This window comes from Pteropus medius, unplaced genomic scaffold, assembly GCF_902729225.1.
Source record: "Pteropus medius unplaced genomic scaffold, Ma_sr-lr_union100, whole genome shotgun sequence".
NCBI classification, from domain to species: domain Eukaryota; kingdom Metazoa; phylum Chordata; class Mammalia; order Chiroptera; family Pteropodidae; genus Pteropus; species Pteropus medius.
This window is the reverse complement of record NW_024349227.1, coordinates 1,897,940-1,922,122: the sequence shown is the minus strand read 5'-3', so window position 1 is coordinate 1,922,122 and position 24,183 is coordinate 1,897,940. Positions and strand designations below refer to the sequence as shown.

At 48.4% G+C, this 24,183-nt stretch overlaps 1 protein-coding gene and 1 pseudogene across 5 annotated transcripts in view; both read left to right on the top strand.

The window, feature by feature from the left end:
• The first annotated feature begins 582 nt into the window (after window positions 1-582).
• Window positions 583-24,183, top strand: part of NFASC (neurofascin) — a 173,181-nt gene continuing 149,580 nt past the window's right edge. For all 5 annotated transcript variants that reach the window (XM_039881796.1, XM_039881799.1, XM_039881795.1 and 2 more), the window contains exon 1: window positions 583-809. In XM_039881796.1, coding sequence (XP_039737730.1) covers window positions 703-809 — 107 coding nt within the window. In that variant the 5' untranslated portion in view covers window positions 583-702. The remainder of the gene's footprint in view (window positions 810-24,183) is intronic.
• Window positions 10,165-10,283, top strand: LOC120618031 (uncharacterized; annotated as a pseudogene).

Below are 24,183 nucleotides of genomic sequence, written 5' to 3'. Positions count from 1 at the left end.
ATCATCCAATCAACTTTTCAGTGTTCAGTTGAGGAAACTGAGCCCCAGAGAAGTGTTCTGCCGATGTCAGAGGTTAGTCACAGAGCGAGCCAGGACTAGCACTTGGATCTCTGGTCTCCCAATTAACTTAATATGGGACAAGGCCTGAGTCCCCTTAGTGCAGATGAAACCTCCCATTTTTCAAAGACCACTCCACCTCCAACAAGTATCAGAACCTTTCTTATATCCCCATTTCATAATCCAACAACTCTTCAATCAACAAACATTCCTGGAGGGTCTACCATAGCAGGTCTCCTTAGGAAGGCAAATTTCTGCCCCCAAGAAGTCACTGTCTGAAGGTGGAGGAGCATATACAGGACAAACACGCAACATGCTGGGGCTTCAGCATATTTCCTCCTGTGTGCTTGGCACGTAGTAGGCGCTCAGCGAACTGAACTGGGCGCTAATTGTGGTTGTTTTCAAAGACGGTGCGCAGAGAGGCCCTTGGGTCGGTGAGAAGAGAAAGAAGGGGCTTTTTCCCCGTCTAGGTTCTACGAACCGATCCCGACGCGCCAGGCGGGGCCGCGCCGAGCATCCCTCCTTCCTCCTCCTCCTGCGTCCTGGTACCCGCTCCGCGCGCGAAGGGAGTGGCGCGGGGACGCGCACGCAGGGTGTCGGGGCGCGCCGCCGCCCGGGGGCGCGCACGGGCTGGTCTCTGCCCTAATGCGGCGGCTGGCGGCGAGAGGCGCTGCAGGGGACGCGGAGGAAGTGGCGGCCCCGGCAGCAGACAGCACGGACTGCGCCCAGGGCCGGAGCCCGAGCCCTTGGAGGTAGGTGATGCCGGACACCAGAGAGATGGGAGCGGGGGCACAACGCGGGTCGTGGAAACCCATTAAAAGATACCCCCTTTTCTCGCCCTCCCCTTTCCGTGTCTTCATCCCCGACCTGTCCCCATCCCCCTCCATTCACAGACTTCCAGTCTTTTTCCTCCACGTCAGCTACCCGCCTTGGAATCATCCTGTTCTGTCCATATCTTCACCCCCATTCCTACCGAGCCCTCCCGGACCCCCCGCACACCCCACACCATTTCCATTCCGGATGACTCCCTTCCTCTCCCCTTCCTGCATGCTCACCTCTTCCCCCTTTCCTTCTGACCCTGCCTCTTCCACAAGCCCTGCCCCAATACCTCTGTTTACCTCCACACCCCACTTGGTGTGACCCCTATTCTTTCTGTTTATTCTACCCTGCACGTCAGCCCCTCTCCTCACCTTGTCCTGCTGGGGTCCCCACCTCATACCCCCATCACTCTTTGTGCCTGTCTCTTCGTCAGCTCCCTCACAGTCCTCTCCTGCACACCCTGTCCCAGTCCCTTCCCAGCTGCCTTATGGTCCCTCTCAAGACCCCCATCGGCTGCCACTGTGCCCTCCTTTCCTGCCTGGGAAGGCCTCAGGCTCCGAAGGCCCAGTGTACTCACTGTTGCCCCTTACAACCCCCTTCCGCATGTTTGATCCTATTCATGGTTTGGGGGCAAAGGGTGATGGGGTTGGCAGGCCTCTCTTATGCTCCTCTTCCCCTAGCTGTTGAGGTTAGTTTCCTAGATGGACGGGGGGGAAGGAGCGCTAAGCACAGAAAACTAGGATGAGGAAGAGGTAGGGGCTGAGGAATGGCTGAGTAACCTCTTCCTAGACTTGTTCCAAGCAAAGGCCTGGACGAGGAGCCCCACTGGAGGGCTGGAGAATTTCGGATTTTAGAAAGGGTTCTTCCTCAGCCTCCAAGTCAGCACTTTGGCATCAGGAGCTGTCTTGAGTGTGGCCAATGGGCTGGGCTGGGAGTGGGCCGAGTGCTGAATCACCTAGACTCTGGTCCCCATGGCAGCCCCTCTCCTGCCCGCCTGAGCCAGGTTCTGCTCCTGATTCCTTCTTGGCATTTGGCTGTGTGTGTGTGTGTGTGTGTGTGTGTGTGTTGGTCAGAGATGCCTCCTCCCTCAGCCTGGAAGAGTGGATGACAGTGTCCCTTTTCTGCCTGTCTGTCTCCCTGGGATGAGAGCCTGGTGTATCTTATCTACTCTTGGAACTGTGTCGAGCCCTCCTAGGCCTTAATCTCATCTGCAGCAAGGGCAAACTGCAGGGTGGGAGTTGGAGTGTTTGTATGGGGCCAGAGACTGGCAAATTCCAAACCCACCAACCTTGAGACTCAAGTGGAAGAAACCCAGGGACAATGTGTTGGAAAGAGGAAGCCCCTGGAGAGAGGGGCTGTATTAGCTGAGGGAGGTGGAGGCAGGGAGAAGGAGAGCAGAGACCTTTCCTGCCCCTGGTTGGGGATGAGTGGATCTGGCAGAATTACGTTGTAGGAAGAATTCAAGGAGATGAGTTGGGAGTAGGAGGGGGGTCTGCTACACATCTAATACTTTCTACCTTTTGTCTGAGCTGGCACTTCTGAGGGAATAATTTCTCCCTCTTGTCTTTGGATTCCAGCTGAGGGTGTGTGTGTGTGAGTGTGTGTGTATGTATGTAAGAGAAAATGAAAATAATATAAATGAGGAAAGAGATATTTACCCTTAGCCACACAAATTGTGTGTTTGCCTCGTGAAACACGGAGTGGCAGCCCAATTGCTGTCTTGGGGACCTCAGCTAAACACCCTGAGGCTTAAATTGGAGGTTAAGAGTGCATCGCTGATGGACCCTGTCCCTTCTCCCCCAGGCTCCCTCACTTTAGAAATCTGTGTGGTTGGACTCCAGCTCATGTGCCACATCTCTGAATGGGACTCAGGCAGTGCTTGGCAAGGGGGCATGCCACCGGGAAACTGGCCGTTCTCTACTTTGTTGCCCTTCCGCACCCCCTCCCACCACGAGTGGGGTGGGGCGAGAAGCTTCCCCTGACATTTCCTGGTCCAGGAGGAGGCATCACCTGGAGCCCGCCTCCTCCATAGCTGATTGGATTAAGGTTCTGCTGTTGAAATGCTTGATTTGGGCTCAGGTTAAGTGAGGGATTCTGATAACAGTGTATATATTTCCTGGTTTTCTGAAATGCATTTCACCCCACATGCCTTGTTAGACATTCACAGAGGCTACACAGAGATACACCGAGGCACGCAGGAAGAGGAGCCAGCTCCCGGAGAGCTCCCTGTGGGCCGAGGGGCTGGCTTGCAGGGCTGGTTCTCTCAGGGCACGTCGAGGAGGGAGCTGATACCTGGGGCTTGCGTTCTGGTTCTGGATATCTGAGACGGGGAGGAACAGAGGAGGGGCCTGTTTCTGCAGTGACTGAGGGACAGGATTCCAAGGCTCCCATCACTCTGGTGTTGCATTTTGTTCCCTTCCTCTGGCACCGCTCTCCTCCAAAACCATGCAAGAGATGGGGTGTGAAGATCATCTCTGAGTCGTTAGAGAAAGGAATTCTTAGGAAACCAGAAAGGGAGAGGCAGAGAAGTTCAGTCCTCAGTCTTCCGGGCCTCGAGGAGGAAGGGAGAAAGAAAGAGGGACCTAAGGCTGGTTACATACTTATTCCTTGAACAAATACTAATTAAACCTTATAATGTGCTGTTCTGCTGAGAGCTGGAATCCTAGAGATGAAAAGCAGGACAGGGTCCGATCTCTCAGAGCTCCCAGTATAATAGAAGAGAGAGACAGGCAATCAGACAAATAACACAGATAAGCTGGAGTGGGAATGTCCTGGCGGGGTGTTGAACGGCAGCATCTTTCATTCCAGTGACGTTAGCCCGGCCCTCCCCAGCTCTGACGAGGGCTGGGTTGATGGTCGATGCTATCCTGAGTGGTAGGTCAGGGCTGGCTCTGAAGTGGACTATGAAGAAAAGGCTGGCGGAGAAGGTGCAACGCAAGATGTTACCAGATCCCCGGCTTGAGGCAGAAGAGAGGGGATGTCCTTTGTGAAGCTGAACCCCTCTGGGGGCTGCCTCAGCCTGATGGGGTAACCCATAGGGAACTCCGGCACAAGATCGAGGCCGCTCATCTCTCTCCTTCCCGTCTCCTCAGTGCTTGTATTTGCGGGGCAAAGTATGGTCAGGGTGTGCTTGGAGTGTCAGGGCGAGTCAGAGAACGGAGGTCCGATGTCTGCCCTCGGGAAGCTTCTGTGTCTGATGGAAAAATAGCAAGTCATGTTCAGAAACAAGGTGAGTGAAAATATTGCAAGCTCTGATATGAGTGGAAGGATCTTGGAGTCCTGGGGAGGTCAGAGTCAGGTGGGAGTCATCAGAGAAGTTCAGATTGTGGGGATTAATGGTGAACAGGAGAGGTCCTTAGTAGGTATATGCTTGAGCAGAGTTCACCATGAACATCCATAGCTGAACTGGGAAAGAGCCTGAGGATGGAGACACCCAGACTCATCTTCCGAGGGCCCCTCTTCTTCCCCGCATAACTAATTTAGTTCATTTTATTGGTGCATCCTGAGCTTTTAGATATATCCCGGGAACTATGCTAGGTGTTGGCATATAAGTCAAATTGGAGAGACAGAAATGAAAAATTAAAAGTCAGTACAAGATAGTACAGGTTATATAGAGTACAAAATAACAGAGGTTAGGTGGGTTCCTGGCATTGGAGGAACATGGCCGAAGGGTCACAGTGGATTGTTGGACCTAGAGTGATTGCACCAAACTATTTAGATAGATCCCTGCTTTGGCTAGAGCAGCTTAATGTCAGACTTTTGAGCATGTGATCAAAATGCGCAGTTAGGGCCAGGGCTAGCTGCAAGGGCAGAAACTAGATGCATGTGGCCTGGTCTTTAGGACTGTAGGGTGCTTCAGTTAGCACCGCCATACCTTTGCTGATTGGGGCATTGGTCAGATTGTGCATGCCAGCCAGAGGACTCTCGAGCCACCCTCTTTTCAGTAGGTCTGGAGTCAAGCCAGGAAAAATTAAAGTGACATGATATAATAGTTTTCCTTATAGAATGCTTACTATGTGCTAGACACCCTACTCTATGCTTTATATACATCATCTCATTTAATCTTCATAGTAGTTAACCCTACATAAAGAAATATTGTTAGAATTCTGGTTTTATAGATAAGGAAACAGACTCAGAGAGGTTATTTAATATTATAGAACAGGTGAGTTGCAAAGCTAAATTTAAACCTATATTTCTTTGACATCAAAGTTCACTCTCCTCTCCTATATATTGTACTGAACTCCCCCTACCCCAGTGGAAAAATAAAGAACCTGGGATGTTTTATCTACTTGCACAAGGCTCTCTAGGAAAATCTGTTAGAAGGGCTCAGCATGCATTTTTTGAGTACCTACTATGTCCTGATACAGAAACATGGTTCTTGCTTTCCAATAGAAGAGAGAAGACAGACTCCTGTGAAACCCCTTGGGGATAATGCAAGATAGTGTGTAGTTAGGTCTTCAGACCCTGAGCAGTAAAAGTTCAAAAGAAGATGTGATCCCTCAGTATGGAGTCAGGGAGGTGACATGACATGGTAGAAACTGCTCAGCCTTTGAGGTCAGACAGACCTACATTCAAACCTTGGCTCTTCCACTTACCAGCTGTGGAGCTGCAGTTTCCCATTCTGTAAAATGGGGATATTAATATGAATTTTGCTGAGATGTTTTAAGGATTAAATGTGATAAGATAATGAAGGGCCCAGCACAGTCCCTAGCTGGTAGTAAATACTCATCAAATGCCAGCTGCTATTCACAGAGGAGGTAGGAATGGAGCTGAGCCTTGGAAAACCAACAGAATTTTGATATGAAAGGGAAGAGGAAGGTATTCTAGATGAGAGAACTCAGTACGTGTTTGTATAAGTACCTCAGGGTTCAGGTTTTCAGGGAAAGAAGGGACCTGCTGCATCTATCTGTTCTCTCCAGGTTCCTGCAGTAAAGTTTTACAGAAAAGGTCATCGTCATGAAAACACGAGGGGCTCATATTGTACTCCTGGCTCCATCCTTAACAGAGCTTAATGTGTTTCTCCCTCAGCACTCTAGGAGATTGCTGATAGTCTCTTGTCCCAGAAGTCCATGTCTCTGGAATTGATGTCATTGATTTATTTCTTGTCCCGCTTTTCCTCTCTCAAATGCTATGCCATGAAAAAGTTGGAGTGCCTGGGGCCTGATGGGGTCATCCCTTCAGGTCATCCCCCTCCTGACTCCTGCGGCTCCCCTCCTCTGGGAGCAGCTGCCTGAGCATCTGTTTTCTCCTCCTTCACCTGCTCCTCCTCACTCTTCCCCTCCCAGGCTGGGCCAGCCCCTCCTGAAAGGCCTCCCTGGCAGCCCCTCTTCCTGTCATTATGATGCTAATCGTGTTGTTAATTTTTCTGAGATGCTGAAAGAAAGCCCCAATCTGTTCTAATGAATTTAATTAGAGAGGGGCTTGGAGGGCTTCAGAACCTCTTACCAGGATCACAATAAACAGAGTTAACGAGATAAACAGCCTGGGATCAACGGCTCCGGGTAGCAAGGGAAGACTTCTAACTCAGTTCTAGAATGAGGAAACCTGGCACCAGGAGTTGGAAGAAGGCTGTGTGAGCTGCTGTCCACCAGGTGGGCCCCCTTTGGGGCGTTTTTGCCTGCCCCACCCAGCCCATGTACATAGCTTTATGCTGAATTCTGCCCATGGGTCCTAGATGACCCTACAGAGAAGGTCTTATCATTCCTATTGTCATCATCTAGCATTTATTGAGCACTTGCTATGCGGGTATGGGTACCACATTGTCTTCTGGAGCAACGTGGGGGCTCTGAGACCCTGTCTATGCCCTAAAGGAGATTAGAGACACATGTTCAAATATAAGAAACATTTGCTAATTCCAGAAAGTACATGCCAGAAGGTTGACAGGAGATTGTGTTGGGCTTTTGTGATCTGGAAAAGCCTCTTGCAAGAGGAAGTACTTGAGGTGGGTCTCGTGACATCAAGACTTGAAGACTTAATAATCAAAACAGCTGGAGGAAGAGCAGATGTAAAAGCAGGAATGTTCAGGAGACCTTTGAATCATGATGAATAAATGATACGGCTTGGTGGTGAGTGCATGTAATTTAGTAGTGAGGATATGTCCAGAGTAGTGTATTCAGACATGATCATAGAGGAGCCTGAGCACTAAAGTCTTGACTCTTTTAACCTGGTTGTACTGGGGTCTCTCTGCTTTCCTTCTCTGAGCACTTAGGACGGCCAGCTTGGGGAAGTGCCTGGGACAGGATGGTTCTGGCCTTCATGCTGAGCCCATTCCCCTGGATCCAGTTTAGGCTGCCTGGGGTGGGTTGACCAGATGCTAAGTTTTGTTCTCAGATCTTGTGACTTTCTCAGATGAGAGTGAATGACTAGCAGAGCAATTCCAGGGACTTTTCCCAGTGATGAGAATTCCTACCTTCTTTCCTGATACTGGCCAGTTTGCTTTGGTGGTAGCATTTTCTGCAGGTATTCAGTGAGATATTCCAGTTTTGGAGTCAATGAGTTTCATAACGCATGTCTTTATATTACTAAGAGTTCTCTGAGTGTGCATTATGTGCATACGTGGACACGTTTTTGTGTGCATGCTGCCTATGTTGGTGGAATTATTCCGACTAGACACTGGTTCTAGTTTGATTTTTATTTACAATATGAAAGTTATTAAACATTTCTGGGCCTTAATTTGCTCCTTATTGTGTGTAGATTTATAAGCTGAATGCTTTTGGAATAGGGTTTTAAACATGAGGAAGTATCATAACTATCATTTTGACAGGAGGTATAATACTGAGCTGAAATTTTGAGTCAGTTCTCTCTCCCCCTTGGAGCTTCTTGACTTGCGAGATTAGCTAGAGTTTTATTTTGAGATGCCACCAAAGATTATGCTTTTTGTTATTTTCCATAGTCTATCTGGGCTTACATGTAATTAATAGGGAAGTTAATACATTGCTGTCAGGTGTTGGTTGACCTGTCCATGTGTGTTTGCATGAAAGATATTGTTATAATGCCACCGTTATAACACCCGTTGTGTCGTATTTTCCCACATGTTGGCAGTGACGCGTTCTTTAGGAAGGAAAATGCCTCTGAGGCCACAGGCAATTTTCCTGTGCTGACGTAGGCAAGGACAGAAACTGGATCTCTTTCTGATCATCATCACGCACTGAGTGGAAATGAAGCTTTCGTGACTCATGTTGAGAGCTAAATCAGGGTTATGACTGACCCCAGCCCTGGGCTATGCCTCGTTTGTTTTTACATGATGTTTATTTCATCTGTGGTTAGTCTTTGAAGCCTCTACTCTGTACACAGCACATGTCTAGGTGGCACCTTCTTTTGAGAAAATTCTCGACTCATGGACTGTTAGAGATAGTTGAGTCCGAAATTATTCTTCTACTGTTTAAGAAACAGACTCAGAAGGGGGGCATGATTTGCTTGCAGCTGCATGGTTAGTGCTAGCAGAGCTAGATCTTCCACATACTGGACCCCTGGGAACTTTAAAAACTATGTCTGAACCTAGTAATTGTGTAAGACAATATGTAATGATTTTCTCTAAAGTATGATCTAAACTACAAGTGTGTTGAGATGTCATTGAAGAGAAGAAGTCAGTGTAGACTAAAGTCCTTTGGGAAGATTTAGAAGAGCCACAGGGGCTGCCTTGGGTCACTAGAAATGTGTAGGATTTGAATAGGCAATGAATGATAAGGAGATGGGCGTTTCTGGTGGGGTAAGGGAGCATAATCAAAGGTTTAGAGGAAGGAAGGTGTGATCAGGCATAGAATTGGCCAGGATGGAGCAGTGAAAGCTTCAGCTGGAAGGACCAGCAGGGGCCGGGCTGCAGGAGAATCTTGACTGAGAGGGGTGGGTCTTTTTCTCGGAGTTGGAGAGGAGCATTTAAAGCTTCTTAGCTGAGCTTGCTTTTGCTGCAAAGAAGAGGTCGTGGTGTCAGAAGTGAATGGGAAATCCTTTCACAGGCACCTAATGGCATCTGGGGTTAGTTCATTCTCAAAGTGTTTGGAGAAAAGGGGAGTGTTGGAACGGTCTCCTATGCTCGCTGTTAGGGAGCTCGTCGCTGTCCAGGGTGCTGAGCTACCCCTGAACAAGTTTTCACCCCAATAATGCCAGGTTAGAAGGTAAAGCCAGGGAATGCGTAGAACCACCCAAAGGATCTAGAACACGGTTCTGCCAGGACTAGGTTGTGTGTGGGCTTTCTGGCAGCAAACTGGTTTACAGCATCTGACTTCACAGTCCTTGTGAGGAAAGCAAAAGTATGGGGAAACTAATAATGGACCTCTGAAGGAGAGACCGTGTATATGCATATATGCATGCAAAAGTGACTTGATTTGTAGCCCTGTAAGTTTTGCCATAGAGTCTTCATATTTATATCAGAATCTTAACACATTGCTTCTTTCTTTGTAAAAAGTGCACTCTTTATACTCAACATTTCCGAGTACCTAAAACCTCTCCAACAAACATAGAGAGAGTAACAGAAGTTCCCAGAAGACCCTACTCATTACTTCAGGTGAAACATCTAAAAGTTCATTATCAGTGCTGTCCGGTAGCACTTTCTGTGATGATGGACATGTTCTATATCTGTGCTGTCTGACATGGTAGCACTAGCTACATGTGGCTACTGAGCACTTGAAATGTATCTGATGTAACTGAGAATTGAATTTTTAGTTAAATTTAATTTAATTTAAATAGTCACATGTGGCTAGTGGCTACCGTATTGGACTGCACAGATTTGCAGTCAGAATGTTGACCTTTGCCATTTACTCTTGCTTTTTGGTTCCCCGTACCTAACCTCTGTGATGTAAAGTGGACTTTTGAATGGGGTGAGTTCGACACAGTCTGAACTCAAAGTCTGCATGTGGCTGTGAGCTTTGCCCTGACATTCTTATGCGAAAACAACCATCCACAATGCAGTGCAGTTTTCTTTTTAAGAGAAGAGAGAAGCCTCCTTGAATTCTGGCTGGGGTCCCAAGGACCTGATCCAACACTTTTTAGAGCTTTGAATGAGTAAGCAATGCAATGTATACGGGCCCGGGGAATTTGTCTCTGGAGGAAGGTGACGTACAGACAATGTGCTATTGTGTCAGATGGGCATCCAGCAGAGAGACGTTGCTGGTCTTGATGCATCTCTCCTTCTAACTCCAGGCATCTTTACATCTTGTTTACCTGGTAGAACGGACATGGCCCAGGACAGGGGGATGAGTGAGTAGCAGAGATACCAGAGGGGAAAAAAATGCTTTAAAATGCCAACCAATAAGTAAGCAATAATAACCTGTCAGAAGGTTAGAGCAGAAAGTCTACAGCCATGCTGCCCTGAACAAGCCCGATCTCGTCTGATCTTGGAAGCTAAGCAGGGTCGGGCCTGGTTAGTACTTGGATGGGAGACCACCTAGGAAGACTAGGTGCTGTAGGCATTAAAAATAAAAATAAATAAAGGATTGTAAGCTGACAAGGTCCTTGCAATTTATGAGGTCAACCAAGGGTTGCCTCGCCTAAAAAAATAAATAAATACAAAAGATTGGAGCAGAAAGTGTCCATTGTGTGGGCGCATACCAGTGCCCACAGGCCTGCCTAACCTTATCGTGAACATGCTTGATTTCCTTGAGTCTCTGGCCATAGGCTTGCCGTGTATAAACCTGATTTCCTCAACCAGAGTTCATGCTTTCGAAGCCATGCCTCATAGTTGTCTTGTTTTTTTCCTTTAGAATTTCAGTGTGCTGATAGTGATCTTTAATAAACACCTCCTTGTGAGTAGCTTTTTGTTCTCCTGGAGCTTTGGCTTTGACTCCTAGAAAATGTGCATGCATGAATACAAATAACGTTTATGGAGCTCCTGCCAGGCCTAAGTCTCTGTACTTAGTGCTGTGGACAGTGACAAAGGAGGAGCCAGGGATGGTTGCTCTCAGTCTAGTGGGAGAGCGAAAGCAGGCGTGTGTGAAAGATGACACACAACTGGTAGAAACAAAGAAGTGGTAGCCGGGATACAGAGTTGGGGGTGGGGTGCAGCGTGCTTGTGTGGCTGGATTATGTGTGTGTCTCTGTCTGGTCTTCTTTCGAGGATTCCCTCCTTCATGAGGCTCAGCTGGTACCAGCCACCTCCATGCCTGCAGTGACAGTGCTGCCTTTATGGTGGGTCAGGCAGCTTGCTGTCTTGCTGGGGCTGTGCTGAGGTGGTGCTGTCCTGAGCTGCCTCTTCCGTCGCAAAGAGCACTTGGGGAGGGGAGGCGGGGCTGGGGAGAGGACTGTGTGGAAGGAGAAGAAACTTTTTTTTTTTTTGGTCACTTAAATGGTGACAGGGTTTTGCTGTCAGACTTCCTCCTAGTCACAGAAGGGGCTTGTTGGGACTCCAGCAGCTCTCATACATGGAGCCCTGTGATGCAGGACCAGGTGCAGCTCTGGAGGAGACAAGACAAGCAGAGCTTGGCGATGCGGCCCCCCACAGTCACCTGAGCCCCCCTCTCCCCTTCCCACACCCCTGCTCATGCTCATAGCGTTTGCTGCCTGGCAGGAGCAGGCGGGCTGCATCTCCCAGCTGGGGCTGGGGAGGGACTTCTCTGGCTGACTCACAGGAAGGAGCTTGCCCTTTTCCATCTTCCATATGCACTCCAGTCACCTGGGGTCTTGTTAAAGTGCACATGCAGAATCAGTAGGTCTGGATATGGCCCGAGATTTTGCAGTTCTGACAAGCTCCCAGGTGATGCCAGTACTGCCAGCCAGCACACTGCACTGATTGGCAGGGCCTTCCTTACACGTTGGGTTCTCAACCTGGTAACACGTTAGCCTCGCCTGGGGCGGGGAGTAAAATGTGCTGATGCTGGGACCCACTCTACACCAAATAAATTGCCATCTCCGAGAGTTGGGTCTAGGCGCCAGAATGTTTTAAATGCCCTCCAGGTGATTCTGCTGTCCAGCCAGGCTGAGAACCACTGGCTCTCTGGATAGTTTTTCTCCTCTCCCACATGCTTTCGCCTGGCCGTGCCTTCCTTACCGCAGGAGACGCTCAGTGCCTGGCGGGCAGAGAACGTCTTCTGCCACCAGTGCGGCCCTGCAGTAGTTCTCAGTCGGCATGTGGTGGTTCGCCCTGCTACTTGCAGCCTGATGCCCAGGGGCTTAACCCCGTGGATGTACCATCAGCCATGAGGGCTGGATCAAAGAATGTAGCTGGCTTAGAACAGGCCAGTTCTCCTCTTAAAACAAGTCAGAGTGGGCTTCCAGGGCCTGGAACCTAGTAAACTTACAGGAAATATTATTGAATGGGTGATTGTTAGAGACCTGAAGACTCAAGAGATTAGGGATCTAAAGGGACTAGGGCAAGTTATTTAATCTTCCTCAGCTTTACTTTTCTCAGTTGTAAAATGAGGATCATAATGCCTACCTAACAAGGCTATTTAAATAAGAATAACATAAGAGAAAGGGCTTTGTAAATGCTAGTGTTATGTAAATAAGCAGTTGTCTAAGAATTCATTTCAAAAGTGTCAGGACTAAATCATAGCTATGGGTCCTCAAATCCTCTCTCTGACAGACCCTCCCAGCGCCCATGCCTCTGCCTATGGAATGGGGATGAGGGTGATGCCATTGACTGAACACCTAATATGCTTGGCTTTGTCATCTCATTTATTCACGACAACCCTTGGAATGGATGTCATTATCCACATTACACTGAGAACATGGGGGCTCAGAATGGGAACCAACTTGCCCAAAGTAGGACAGCACTAAGTGGCAGAGCTGGGATTGGATCTGATTCCCAAGTCTGCCCCTGGCTCACTACCCAACTGGGTTCCAGCACAGGCCGATAGCTCCTTTGTTTGAGAAGCTTCCTCGTCTGGGAGTCACTTGTATTGAGGAGTGAGAGAGGGGTCTGGGTATCATGGAAACGCCAGTCTGGCTTGAGGAATGTCAGGCTCTGATGGCATCAGGGCTTTTTGAGTCTTGGCGGACACTGCTCAGTATCTTCCTCTGGCCCTGAAGCGGAGGCTGGGACATCTTTCCCATAGAAGAGTCACCATTGGTCCCCATGGTCCTTCTCTGATGACAGAGCCACTGAACCCAGCTCTTATGTATTTTGCCTACATAGGTTTACCTTTCATTCTGGTGCTAAAAGAAAATGGAAGACAATCCCATGAGCCTCCCCTTATCCAGAGATGTAACATCAACAGAATATTCTCATCACCTGGTGCTAGTGCTTCTACCCTGGGGCGGGAGGCGGGGCGTGTGCGAGGGGGGAACCCTATCTCCTCCAATAGGTTTAGCACCAAGAGGAGGTCCCAAGGTCTGCCGTCTTCCTGCCCGCCTCTCTAGCGTCAGCAGTGCTGCCATTACTACAAGGGCACATTCTGGCAGAAGTCAGCCTGGCTAAACTCTTCAGTAAGACACGGGAGGGCTGATTGGCATGGTCTGACCAGTTATGGATGGGTCCACCTAGGCCAGGTGCTTATCTCTGTATACATGGAAGAGTTCTTTAACTCAGGACCTTACCAGGTTATTAGCTGAGCCTAACTGAATCTACACTGAGAAGAACTCTATAGTTCACCAGACAGGAATCCCAAGCATGACTACACAGGCACTACACGCATCTCACGGTGGGCTCCCCATATGAATTTCTGGTGCTCCTCACCGAGACATGAGCCTCTGTTCATATCTGGTCCACACTTGTCCTCTTGCTGTGTTCTAAGCCGGCTAATTTTCTCTAGTGTATTCCATGAAATTCCATGCTGAGATATTGCTTTCCTGTATTATGGCCAGTATTACAACATCCAGAACTTTCTTAAGCTTTGTTTATGAATTGTTCAAAGTTTACTTTTAGATACAGGATGTTTACTCCTGTATCCTGTTGCTTCAGTATTTTCTCTGCTAAATCCCCATTTTCTATTTTGGCCCTTTTCCCCTCTCATTACTTCTCTTTGAGTGTCCCTAGGGTTTTCTGTTTCCAAGAACTCTGTTTCCTGTCTTTGGTTCTGCATGGTCAGCATGCGGCTCCTCTGACAGAAGTAAGGAGTAAGGCCCTGTCATCCGGAAGCCGGGCCACCTGTGACCCGTTCGTGCAATGCCATCAAATACCCCATCTGACTGCAGAGGTCTGGGGTGTTAGCCCTTAATCTTTCCACTCCCACAGACCTGTGGCTGCTCCAGCACAGCCTGTCTTGAGCGTTTTAGGAACCAGCGTGAAGCCTACTGGGCCTCTGGGACTTGGATGGGTTTGGCTGGTGCCCTCCTGTCCACCCCCCGCTCTGGTCTCTGACTCTTTTTCTCCTCAGTCCAGCTGCCCCCAGTAGTGGGGCCATCAGTGTGTTGTCATACAGCACTGACAGTTGGGGTAGGTAGGATGTGCAGGTTTGGGGGAGGCCGAGGTTAAAGGAGATGCAGTGAAGGACTGAATGCTGTGTGGCTGGAATTCTGTGGGGCCATGCTGGAAGGTTCTGGAAGGCTGGTGCAGAGGTGCGGTCAGGGTCTGGGTCAGGTGCTGGCCCCACTCTGAGTCAGACTGGGAAAACCCTCTCCAAACACATCCCATGGTTCTTCTATGTTTTTAAAGCCGTGAAAAATACAGAGGGAGCTTTTAGACAGCACCATAGAAAAGTTGCAAGTGGGGCTTCTGAGAGCAAGAATGCTCTGTTTCTCAGCAGGCTGGCGATGGCATTTGGGGACAGACCAAAACAGGCCAAGGACTACTCGCTCGTGGTGAAAGATGTTCTGCTGGCTGGGACCATTCATTTGTCTTCAGATCACTTGTCTGCTTTCTCCCTTCTTCTCTCTCCAGGTTTGTTTTTCTTGGTTCACGCTGTGGCGTGCAAACATCTGGTCTTAGAAGGACGAGACAGTGCCAAGGAAGGGCCCAGAAGCAGGCTGCCTGGGCTCAGAGTGGCTGTCTGTTCACAAGTTGTGTGATCTTAAATCTTCTTTAATTTTCATCTGTAAACTGGGGAGTTAAATAGTTCTCATCTTTCATGGGGTTGTCTGGATCCAATGAGATAATGCACAGGAACCCCTTGCGCAGTGCCTGGCACATAAGTGTCTAATGAAAGTGAACGGCTTTTGTTTCTTCGCTTCCTCGTGGCAGCTTCGTGCCCTGCCTTATTCATGCACACCTCACGACTTTGGTGAGCAACCATGAAATACGTGCGGGCCTCAGATAGGTGCTTAGTTGTGTGCTAGCTAGGTACTGTGAGAATTACAGTGGACAAGAATAAGCCATTTCTTGCCCTCAAATACCTTGTATGTTAGTTTGGAAGCATACCAGGTATCCATGCGTGGTAAAGATAACTAGCTACACAAAGTAATAAAGGGTAAATGCAGATGGGTTGTTCCTCGGAGCTCTTGGAGTTTAGGAGAGAGAGTCCATTTTAATCTACAGTAGCCTGGAAAGACCTCACAGAGGAGATCGTGAGTAAAACCTGGAAAGACAGAGCCCTTCCTTGTTCTGTGCTCTTAACAAGCTCATTAGGGAGAATCTCCAAAGGGGAGGGGTGGAAAATCAGAAGAAAAGGACGGTCCAGTCATCCTCATGCCACAATGTCCTAACTTCATGCTGGCCACACTCACAGAGGAAAGGATGCTGGGGAGGAAGGGCTGGCTTTTCCGAGGCTCAGAGAGAGTAAAGAAACCAACACAAGAAGTTCAGTCAACGAAACAGAGACAGAAGTAAGATGTACATCTCAGACCAAGGAGTGAGGGTCCAGTTCTCACGATAAGCCATTTTGTCCTCTTGTTTTGCTTTCTCTCATCTACTGTATCCTTACCATGCTCCCGGCCACATCGAGTTAAATCACAGAGCTAATACATCATTTCCACTGTCGAGGTGGGGAAACCAAAGCACGGAGAGTTGAGTGGCCAGTTGAGGAGGCAGCATGAATCAGGGTGCAGCCACGTTGAGCATCCACCTCCTGACTCTTGGCTGCGGATTCCTAGTATAGCTCCCTCCTGGGCTTCTGTGACTCAGGTCTCAGCCGGTGTCTAGCATAAGGCAGCCCTGGATCCTCAGGTGGGGGATGAAGAGCAATCTCCCTAATGCAAGACCTCTTCCAGTTCTAGCAGCTCTGGCCCAGAAAACCACGTGACCGTCACTGCACCCTCCTAGCTCTGGCAGGGATCCAAGTCCTGGTCTCAACAGCCACGGGACTTGATGGCCAGGCCTGGGAAGAACCCATTGTCTTTTCGCATCACCGCTAGCTATGTGGCTGCTGGCTAGCTTGCTTGTTCATTTTTTTTTTTGTTTTGTGTAGGCTGCTCTGAGTCCTATATTCAGCCACAGCTGGGCAGCTGGCACCTGCTCAACCTTTGCCTCAGTCTGTCCTAGAATTCTCTGTGGTACTAATGGAAGACTACTGGGTGTATGTTTGTGGGGGTGGGGAGGAAGGAGAGAGAAGAGGGGAGAGGAAGGTGTTAAGGTTCCTGAAATTGTAGGAGACCTCTTTGTCCAGGGGGGTCTGGTTCTGGGTTGAAAAGACTCCAGACAGACATGTGGCTGTCTTTTGGGAAGCCCTTTTATCTTCTTGCAGATGAGTGTAAATGACCGTGGTTATCAGCCTGACCACCAGTGGGAGGATGAGAGGTAGGTATGCTGTGGTCAGTGGTTCAAGGCCTGAGTGGCCCACCACCTCCCGCATCCTGGTTGTTGTCATAGCAACAGCAACAGTAGTAGTAAGAGCGAGGTTAGAACAATGGCAGCTACCTGATATTCGGAGCTTACTATGTGCTAGGCAATGTGCTAAGGACTTTTAATAGATACCGTTTCACTCCACCCACCACTTAGGATATACTTTCAGTAGCCTTGTTTTATAAGAAAGTGAAGCACAGGGACTTGATTGCTTTTTCCTGGGGTCTCTCAGCTAGTAAACTGTGCAGTTGGTGCTTCAATTCAGATCCTTCTGATTCCAATCTGATTCCATCAGATTGAGTTCTTAACCTCCATGTTGTCCAGGATGCTGAGAAGATCCTTCCTTCGCAGCCACAAGGTACACTGCAACCCTGGCCTCCAACCTGTTCCCTCCTACTGGAGTAAGAAAGAGGCACAAGTCTGACCAGCTGATGGATTCCTCGGTATCCCATGAGATTCTTAGAAGTCTGAGCTTGAGGAGACTTCGAGTTTGGTTATGTTAGCTCCCTGATTTGCATAGGAGAAAATGAAGCCCGGAAGGGGCCTCACTCAAAGCTGTGCAGCAACCTAATGGCAAAGCCAGGACTGGAAACCAGCCTCCCGGCTTGTAACCAGGCTCTCTTACTGCCGTCTGTTTGTAGAACACCTTTGCTGCCCACACCCCTCCACCCACTGACCCAAGTCACCAGTGTGAGACCAGAGGGAGGAAGGAGGGCCGGGTCAAATTCTGTTTCACTCGGGGCGAGTGAGTTGCTTTAGGCAGTGGCAAGTCCCAACTGGATTTTCCCCCAAAGGTCCACCAGCCTCTTTTCCCTATGTCTCCTCAGTCACTGGTGTGTCGGGAAGTCAGGGGTCTCAGAGGGCTGGACTTCCTCCTGCCACTCCCCTCCTGCTTCTACCTTTTCATTCCAGAAAATTCCACAAAACCAGTAGAGATGAGGGACTTCTCCCTGACCCCATGTTAGGTGTGCCTCCGTCTCCATTTGAAGGCAGGCCACTTCATATTTTGCTTTTTTCCCTATGAGCAGTAGGCATGGAAGTGAGTGTTGGTGGTGGCAGCAGTTGTCAGGTTTGTCTGTCCCTTTCTGAGGTGGAAGCTCACAAGGTCCCTCCCGGAAAGTCAGGGGTTATAGAGCTAATTGCATTAGTTAGAGCTATGGTTCGATAAGAATATGAACAGAAAGACAGGGTCTAGGGCAATGTGGGGTCTTGGGGACTCACCTCTGGCTCCACCTTTGTCTTCCTGTGAACCCACTGGAAAGAGTGATAATTTCCCCATTTCCCAGAGGGACACACGGAGACCCAGAGGGGCCCAGAACCCCAATGAGGGAAGCCTGGAGAGTGCATCCTACCTCTTTCAGCCACGCTCTGGCCAAGAATCGACACTGCCTCTTAGCAGAGGGCAGCAGGGACTCAGTGGGTTGGATGCAATCCCCTTCGCCCTTATTTTCTGGTAGGTTTTATTAAATTAAAACATACAGTGAAGGACACATATTCATACTTTTTATTTCTTAAACATCGGTTTTCTGGTGATTAAGATACAAGTTATGAAATAACAACTGTTAAGATTCGATGTGTATGTTTTAAGTTCATCTTATTCTGATCTGAGAGTTGTTGCTGGAAACTGGCTTTGGAGGCAGAGGATAAGGACAGGGGTCAAGGAGGGTCTAGTGCCCCTTCTCAGGAAGTTTCACAGCTGGTCCCACTAGAGCTTGGCTTCTGATCTTCTGCAACTTAGAAACATTATCACTCCTGCACCCACTGTTAAGAAATCAAATAATCAGCAATAATACTGGCAGGCCATTATTTATTGAACAGCCTGTATTGTTCGAAATACAGAAGTCAGGTTTGACAGGTTGGGATGAGAGTCCTAGAGCCCTCAGAGGCAGGTGTGTCCCCAGGGAGGCCAGTTAGTCGGATAAATGCTACGTTTACACACATCCGAATTGCTGTCTGCTTCCACCCTGCTTCTCAGTCCTCCCTTCAGGGCTTATGCACAAAGCTTTAAGAGCGGCAGCCCCTGAGTGTGAGGTTGTGGCTCCATCCTTGAGCTTGTCGGCCTCAACCGTTTGTATCTGAGCCTCTGTACCTTGATCAGCTAATGCTGGGCATTGAGTTGTTTTACGTGAAGTGCTCACAAGAGTGCTTGGTGCCGTGAGATTCCTGCAGGGGTTCGCTCATACCGCCGTCATCGAGATCAGCGTCATCTCGTTCTTCAGGTGGGGATAGAGACTGTCAGAGCTACCAGGGGTACAAATCCTGACCCTGCTACAGTTTCACCCACTTATTCATCCAGGAATCATTTACCAAATACCTCCTCCTATGGGAATAGAGCTGTGCCTGGCGCCGTGTGGGGTAACCAGGCAAACAGGACGAAGTCTGATTCGGCGGCAGCTATTTCTCATTTCTTCCCGTCTGATATCTTGACATTCCCATACGCTCCAGTGGGCTTTGGAGCAAGCTCAGCGCTGCTGGGCACATAGTGAGAGAGAGGACTCAGAGAGAGGAGACTGGGTACCAGTCCTTTCTCTGTTCTGACCTATCAGGTGACCTCAGCTAAGTCCTTCTCCTTTTTAGGCCTCAGCTTCTTCATTAGAAAATTCAGTTAGGCAGTGGATGAGGCATCAATGGTTGAACAAGACCCCTTTCCCAGCCTATGATTCTAAAACTCTGGGGTTCCCAAATGGCTAACATGGCATCTGGCTTCATCTCTGTTTTTAGTTCATAAACAAATACTCTATTCCATTTTTCCTCCTTAATACGAAACAGATTGGGGCTCTCCTAGTGTGTGAGGTGTGAGGAGATGGGTGGTATGTTACCTGCTGCACGCTGCTGACTGCAGGGGTGGTTTTGCCCTCATGGTTTTAATTTGCTTTTCTTAGTCATCTATTGTTTAGTTTATCTCTCCGTAATGAATCATGAGTGGAGACAGGAAACATATGGACCTTCATAGAGTTAGTGAGGAACACGATAATAATAATACTAATTCTACAAATTTGCCTGAAGATTATGGTTACCAGATTGTATTCGTTTGACAGAATTTTTATATAGCACTTCAAGATGTTTCTAGTACTGAAAAAAAAGTGACAATTACATCCAAGTGGATTTCATTCATTGTGAATACACAGTGTCTACACCTAACAGTCTGAAAGCGTCTCTCTTTTAGAAACAAAATTTTTAACTTTTAGAAACAAAATTTTTAACTTACAAAGCACCAAAGATAAGAATTTCCAGCTTCAGGTTGTGAGAGCAGTTTGGGCTATTTTTATATCTTAACATTTGATTAAATTGTTACGGTGTAATTTGATCCCCAAGCCGATATATTATGATATACTATGATATACTATGATATACTATGACATCTAAAAATGTGTTAACAAATATTACTTTTTCTTATCTAGTTAATCTGAACTAAATTGTACAGTATGTACCACTTGCTAAATGGGGGGAGTTGAATTTATGCATGTAATGACCACTGTTAAAGATTACATTATTAAAACTACACTTTATAAACAGTTTCGCAAGCGGACTTAAAATAGCATATTTCTAAACTTAAAAGCATACAAAAATAACCAAATTATGTTAACATTTCCTCAGGGTGACGACAAGATAGAAAGATGGGAAGCTTTAGCAATCTTTAAGATTTTTTTCCAGCTCTGACACACTTGTATTCTAGGATGGTGCAGGGTCAGAAAACCTTGATGAAAAACAGGGAATTATAATAATTTGGTTGGAGATGGGGGACACGGTGTACCTCCTTCCACCCAGATTTTTGTTGGAAATGGGATTAGACACATTCTTTGAAAGTCCAGATGTCAGAACTAGAATCAGAGAGCAGCTTTCTGTCCTAATTACCCAAGATCTTTCTGAGCATTGAATCATTGGATCATAGAGTTGGAAGAGACATTAGACATCATCTGATCCTATTAGAGCTGCCTCCCCCCGCCGAAAAAAAAGAAACGCGGAGTGAGGAGCCTGGTGGGGAGTGAGTTCTGTGCTTACAGTGTGTTTAAGCAGAGGCCAGTTCACTCTGGGCCTGGGAGGTTGGCCGGCTCTGTTGGCCTCCATGGCTGGATCCTGCCAGTAGGGCTCAGAAATGAGGGCAGCCAAACGGACAGTACTCTCTCTCCTCCTTTCCCAGCAGCTAAAAATTATGTTTGGTAAAGGTCAGTCTATGGATGGGTGAGCTCAAGGCCTGGGCCTGAGACTCCCGAGAGCATTGCGCAGCACCCTGGGGCTCTCACCAGCCTCCTAGGCATATGCCTCATCTGGGGGAGCTGGCTGGTGTGTCTTCAGTGGCATTAGGGTTTTAGTTACATGTTTGGTGGGAGAGAGCAGTAACCTTTGAAAGAGATGCTGATAGCCTGGTCTGGAGGAAAGGCCCTGGGCCTGGACTCAGGGGACACTTGAGGCCTCACCTAGCCCAAACCATCTTCAGTCTCCATGCCACTTCATCCCATCCTGACTGGCTGCTTTTCTGACCATATTAACAGATGGGAAGCAATGCCACAAAGAACCCAAACCCCAGATAATCTACATTTGGGTTAGGAATGATCTACTGGATGTCATTTTTATACAGATTATCCTTCCTAATTTTTCTTTTGTTGAGGCTGAAAACAAATGCTTTTATATACTTGAAGTCCATATTAGAGGTGGATAGCATAGAATGTGTTCAGGCTCAGAAATAAACTGTCCTGCAGATAATTGAGAATTGCTTTTAGTTCCCCATAATAACATTAGCTTGTATTTTTATGTTAATCCTTTTCAACTTTGGTCATTTCGTGTGTGACCCTTGTAAGTATTGACATTGACAGTGACCTTGTTATTGTGGTGGTGGTATTATTGACTGGCTGTCTCTGTGTCCCATATACCTCACTGAGACTTGACTGGCCTCCTGTAGCCTTAGCCTAGAGCCTTCTTTCTGCATCTCTCTATACTCTGAGCTCAGTAATTGGCTCTCATATTATTTTGGAGTGCAGTTATAATGAAGCCAACTAAAGCAGAGGGTTTATAACCCTGAGCCAGTCCTTTGTGTTCTAGTCCTGCTGTGTATATGTGTCCTGAACACAGCTGTTCACATGGCCATACTTCCTGGTATCGTGTGGAACCCGTGCCAGCCCTTCCATCTCTCACTGACAATGGAGAGAAGTCTCTGATGCTCTAGGGTTGCCCACGTAGAGAGTGAGAAGGGAGCCCCCATGTGAAGGTGTGAATGAGTTTCTCTGCTGGGCTTCTCAGAACACATCGTTTCTGCCTGCTACTGGGTTGACTAGGCACACACTGGTGGATCTCTCCTGGCAAGGGGGAACCCACCCTAGGGAGGAGGGGAGAGGGATTGGAGAGGGATGGGTGGATTGGCCGCTTTTCTGTTCTGCCTTCTGAAGGGCTCCGCTTTCCTGACTGTGTCTCACATCTAGACTTAACCGTGAGCATAATCTTGCAGCTAGATTGTTCGCTGACTGCCATTAGGCTGCCCCTTCCCCACTCCTGCCCCCCAGCCTTACAGTCTGACATTCATAGATTCTCAGCAAGGCCAAAATCCTTGCGAGTTCTCTTGTTCATTCTGTTCCTTGGGCAGTGGCTCATCTGGGAGGCCTATGAGTGGGGACAGTGTGCAGGTCATTTCACCTACTTCTATTTTCCCGACCAGGGCCCCTTCATTTTGTGGCTGACACTTCATCCCATAGGTGAGTGTGTGGTGGGGGAGGGACTGGCTTGGCACCTGGGAACTTGGCTTGAGAGAGAGCCCAGTTGGGCTGCCTCTCCCCACTCCCCTGACCTGGGAAATCCTCTAAGCTGACCTAATTACCTGAGTGAGGGAGAGCTATTGGCTATTGATTCCCAGCAGATGCTGCCATGGGGGGGGGGGGCCGCCTGGAGTCTTTTTACTGGTTGCTGCCTTTCTCGGACGATTGACTCCTTTCACTTTGCTGTCCCGTGGGAGTAGACCCCCTTGGAGTTCTTCTGGGCCGATTGGCCCTCCCAATCGGCCCAGAAGACTGGGTGTTCATTCATCTCTAGGACACAAGGAACCGCAGTCTCAGCTTAGTACAGACCTCCCTTACCTGGCATTTTCGTTCCTCTCTCTTTGTGGGATCATCAGGAGACGGTGTATTTAGCTGGGGGCCCTAGTCTTTGCTTCCCCAGGGTCCCCTTCTAACCCTGTCCAGACAGGAGCTGTTTGGTCCCCTGGAGAGTCCTTGGGGTGAGAAGCAGTTTTCCACTGCACCCCCTCTGGGCCTCACTGTCAGCTGCCCTTCCAGACCCTGGAGTGTGCTGCGCAAGGCACATCTACCCAGCTTATCAAGCAGTGATTGAGCATGTGCTTTAGGAGTAGCATCTCACATTGTTGTCTCATGCTTCACAATGTACAGTGTTCTTTTACCTGCAGAGCCTCATTTGAGCTTCCTTATCTGACTGGGAGCCTGGATGAGGACGGCTGGATGAGGCTCAGGCTCAGTGAGTGAGTGAGCAGTGGAGCCAGGATCTGCTCTCGGTCTGCCTGACTCTAGGACAGCCTTTCCCACCACCACAGTTGCAGCGTTAGTGCTTGGCAGATAGAGGATCAGTGCGAGACTTAGTCCCTTCCTCAAGTTTATAATCTTAATGCAGGAGAAAGACTTAACACATGCAGAAAAAGTCTCAAGAACGCCATTCCTCGAATGTAATTGACTGTAACTGGCAACTGATAGCAATAGGATTAGAAAGGAGAAAGGCTGTGTTGACTGGAGTTTGGGGCCAGTCTTTGTGGAAAAGGCAGGCTTTGAGCTATGCCTTAAAAGGTCAATATTACGTTGACACATGGAGAAAAGAGGGGAGGAGACTTTAGGAATAAGGACGCATAAGGAGAAGAAATAGCGAGGAGGCCAGGCTGTATCTGTTGATTAGTGGTTGACAGTGATTCTTGGTTGTGGAGGGTTGAATTCCAGGGTGAAATCAAACCCAATTAGACTCAAGAACTGGAGGGGAAGAGGCCAGGGCTGCCTCGTGCGAGGACTCTCAGAGACACAATTCCAGCTTGGCCTTGTTTTTGACCTTGCCCTCCAGTCTTTGGCTCCCAGTCTCACCCCTGAGAGGCCTGGAGCTCCTGCTTATTGATACAACCGTCCACCCAGCATGTATTTGGGGACCATCCGGTGAGGTAACCGAAATGGAAACCATGTAACTGGGCATGAAAAATTTTCAGGAGAGATGAACAAAAGGAGAATATTTATTAAAAACCATCTCTGTTTGGCTTTATATATATTTGTCTCGTTAACTCTTACAACAACTCTATGAGGTAACTGTAATCATTATTCTGTTTGCATGAGGGAACTGAAGCTCGGAGAGATTAAGAACTTTGTCCTTGGTCACACAGCCAGTAAGTGGCTGTAGTCCGTTTTTCCCTAACGGGCCAACACCCTGGCTTCCTGCTTGTAATAAGGCGAAAGGACATGCCCTTTGCTCTCAAGGGCTTACAGTCCAGTTGGAAGAATCAGCTAAAAAGTCCACGTAGATCTCCAATAAGAGGGCTGGGAGACCGAGCGGGGGAAAAGTGAATATACAGACAGAAAATGTTGGGAGTGGGGTTCAAGGTGGGAGAGCCGCTGTGAGCTGTCACAGACCAGACTTCACAGATGAAGCAGGGCGTCAAGGCCATCAGTGAGGGGCAGAGAGGTAGGAGGCCGGTCCTGCTGGGGATAGTCACAAAAGCATCAAGGAGATGCAGAAGGGGTGTGTGT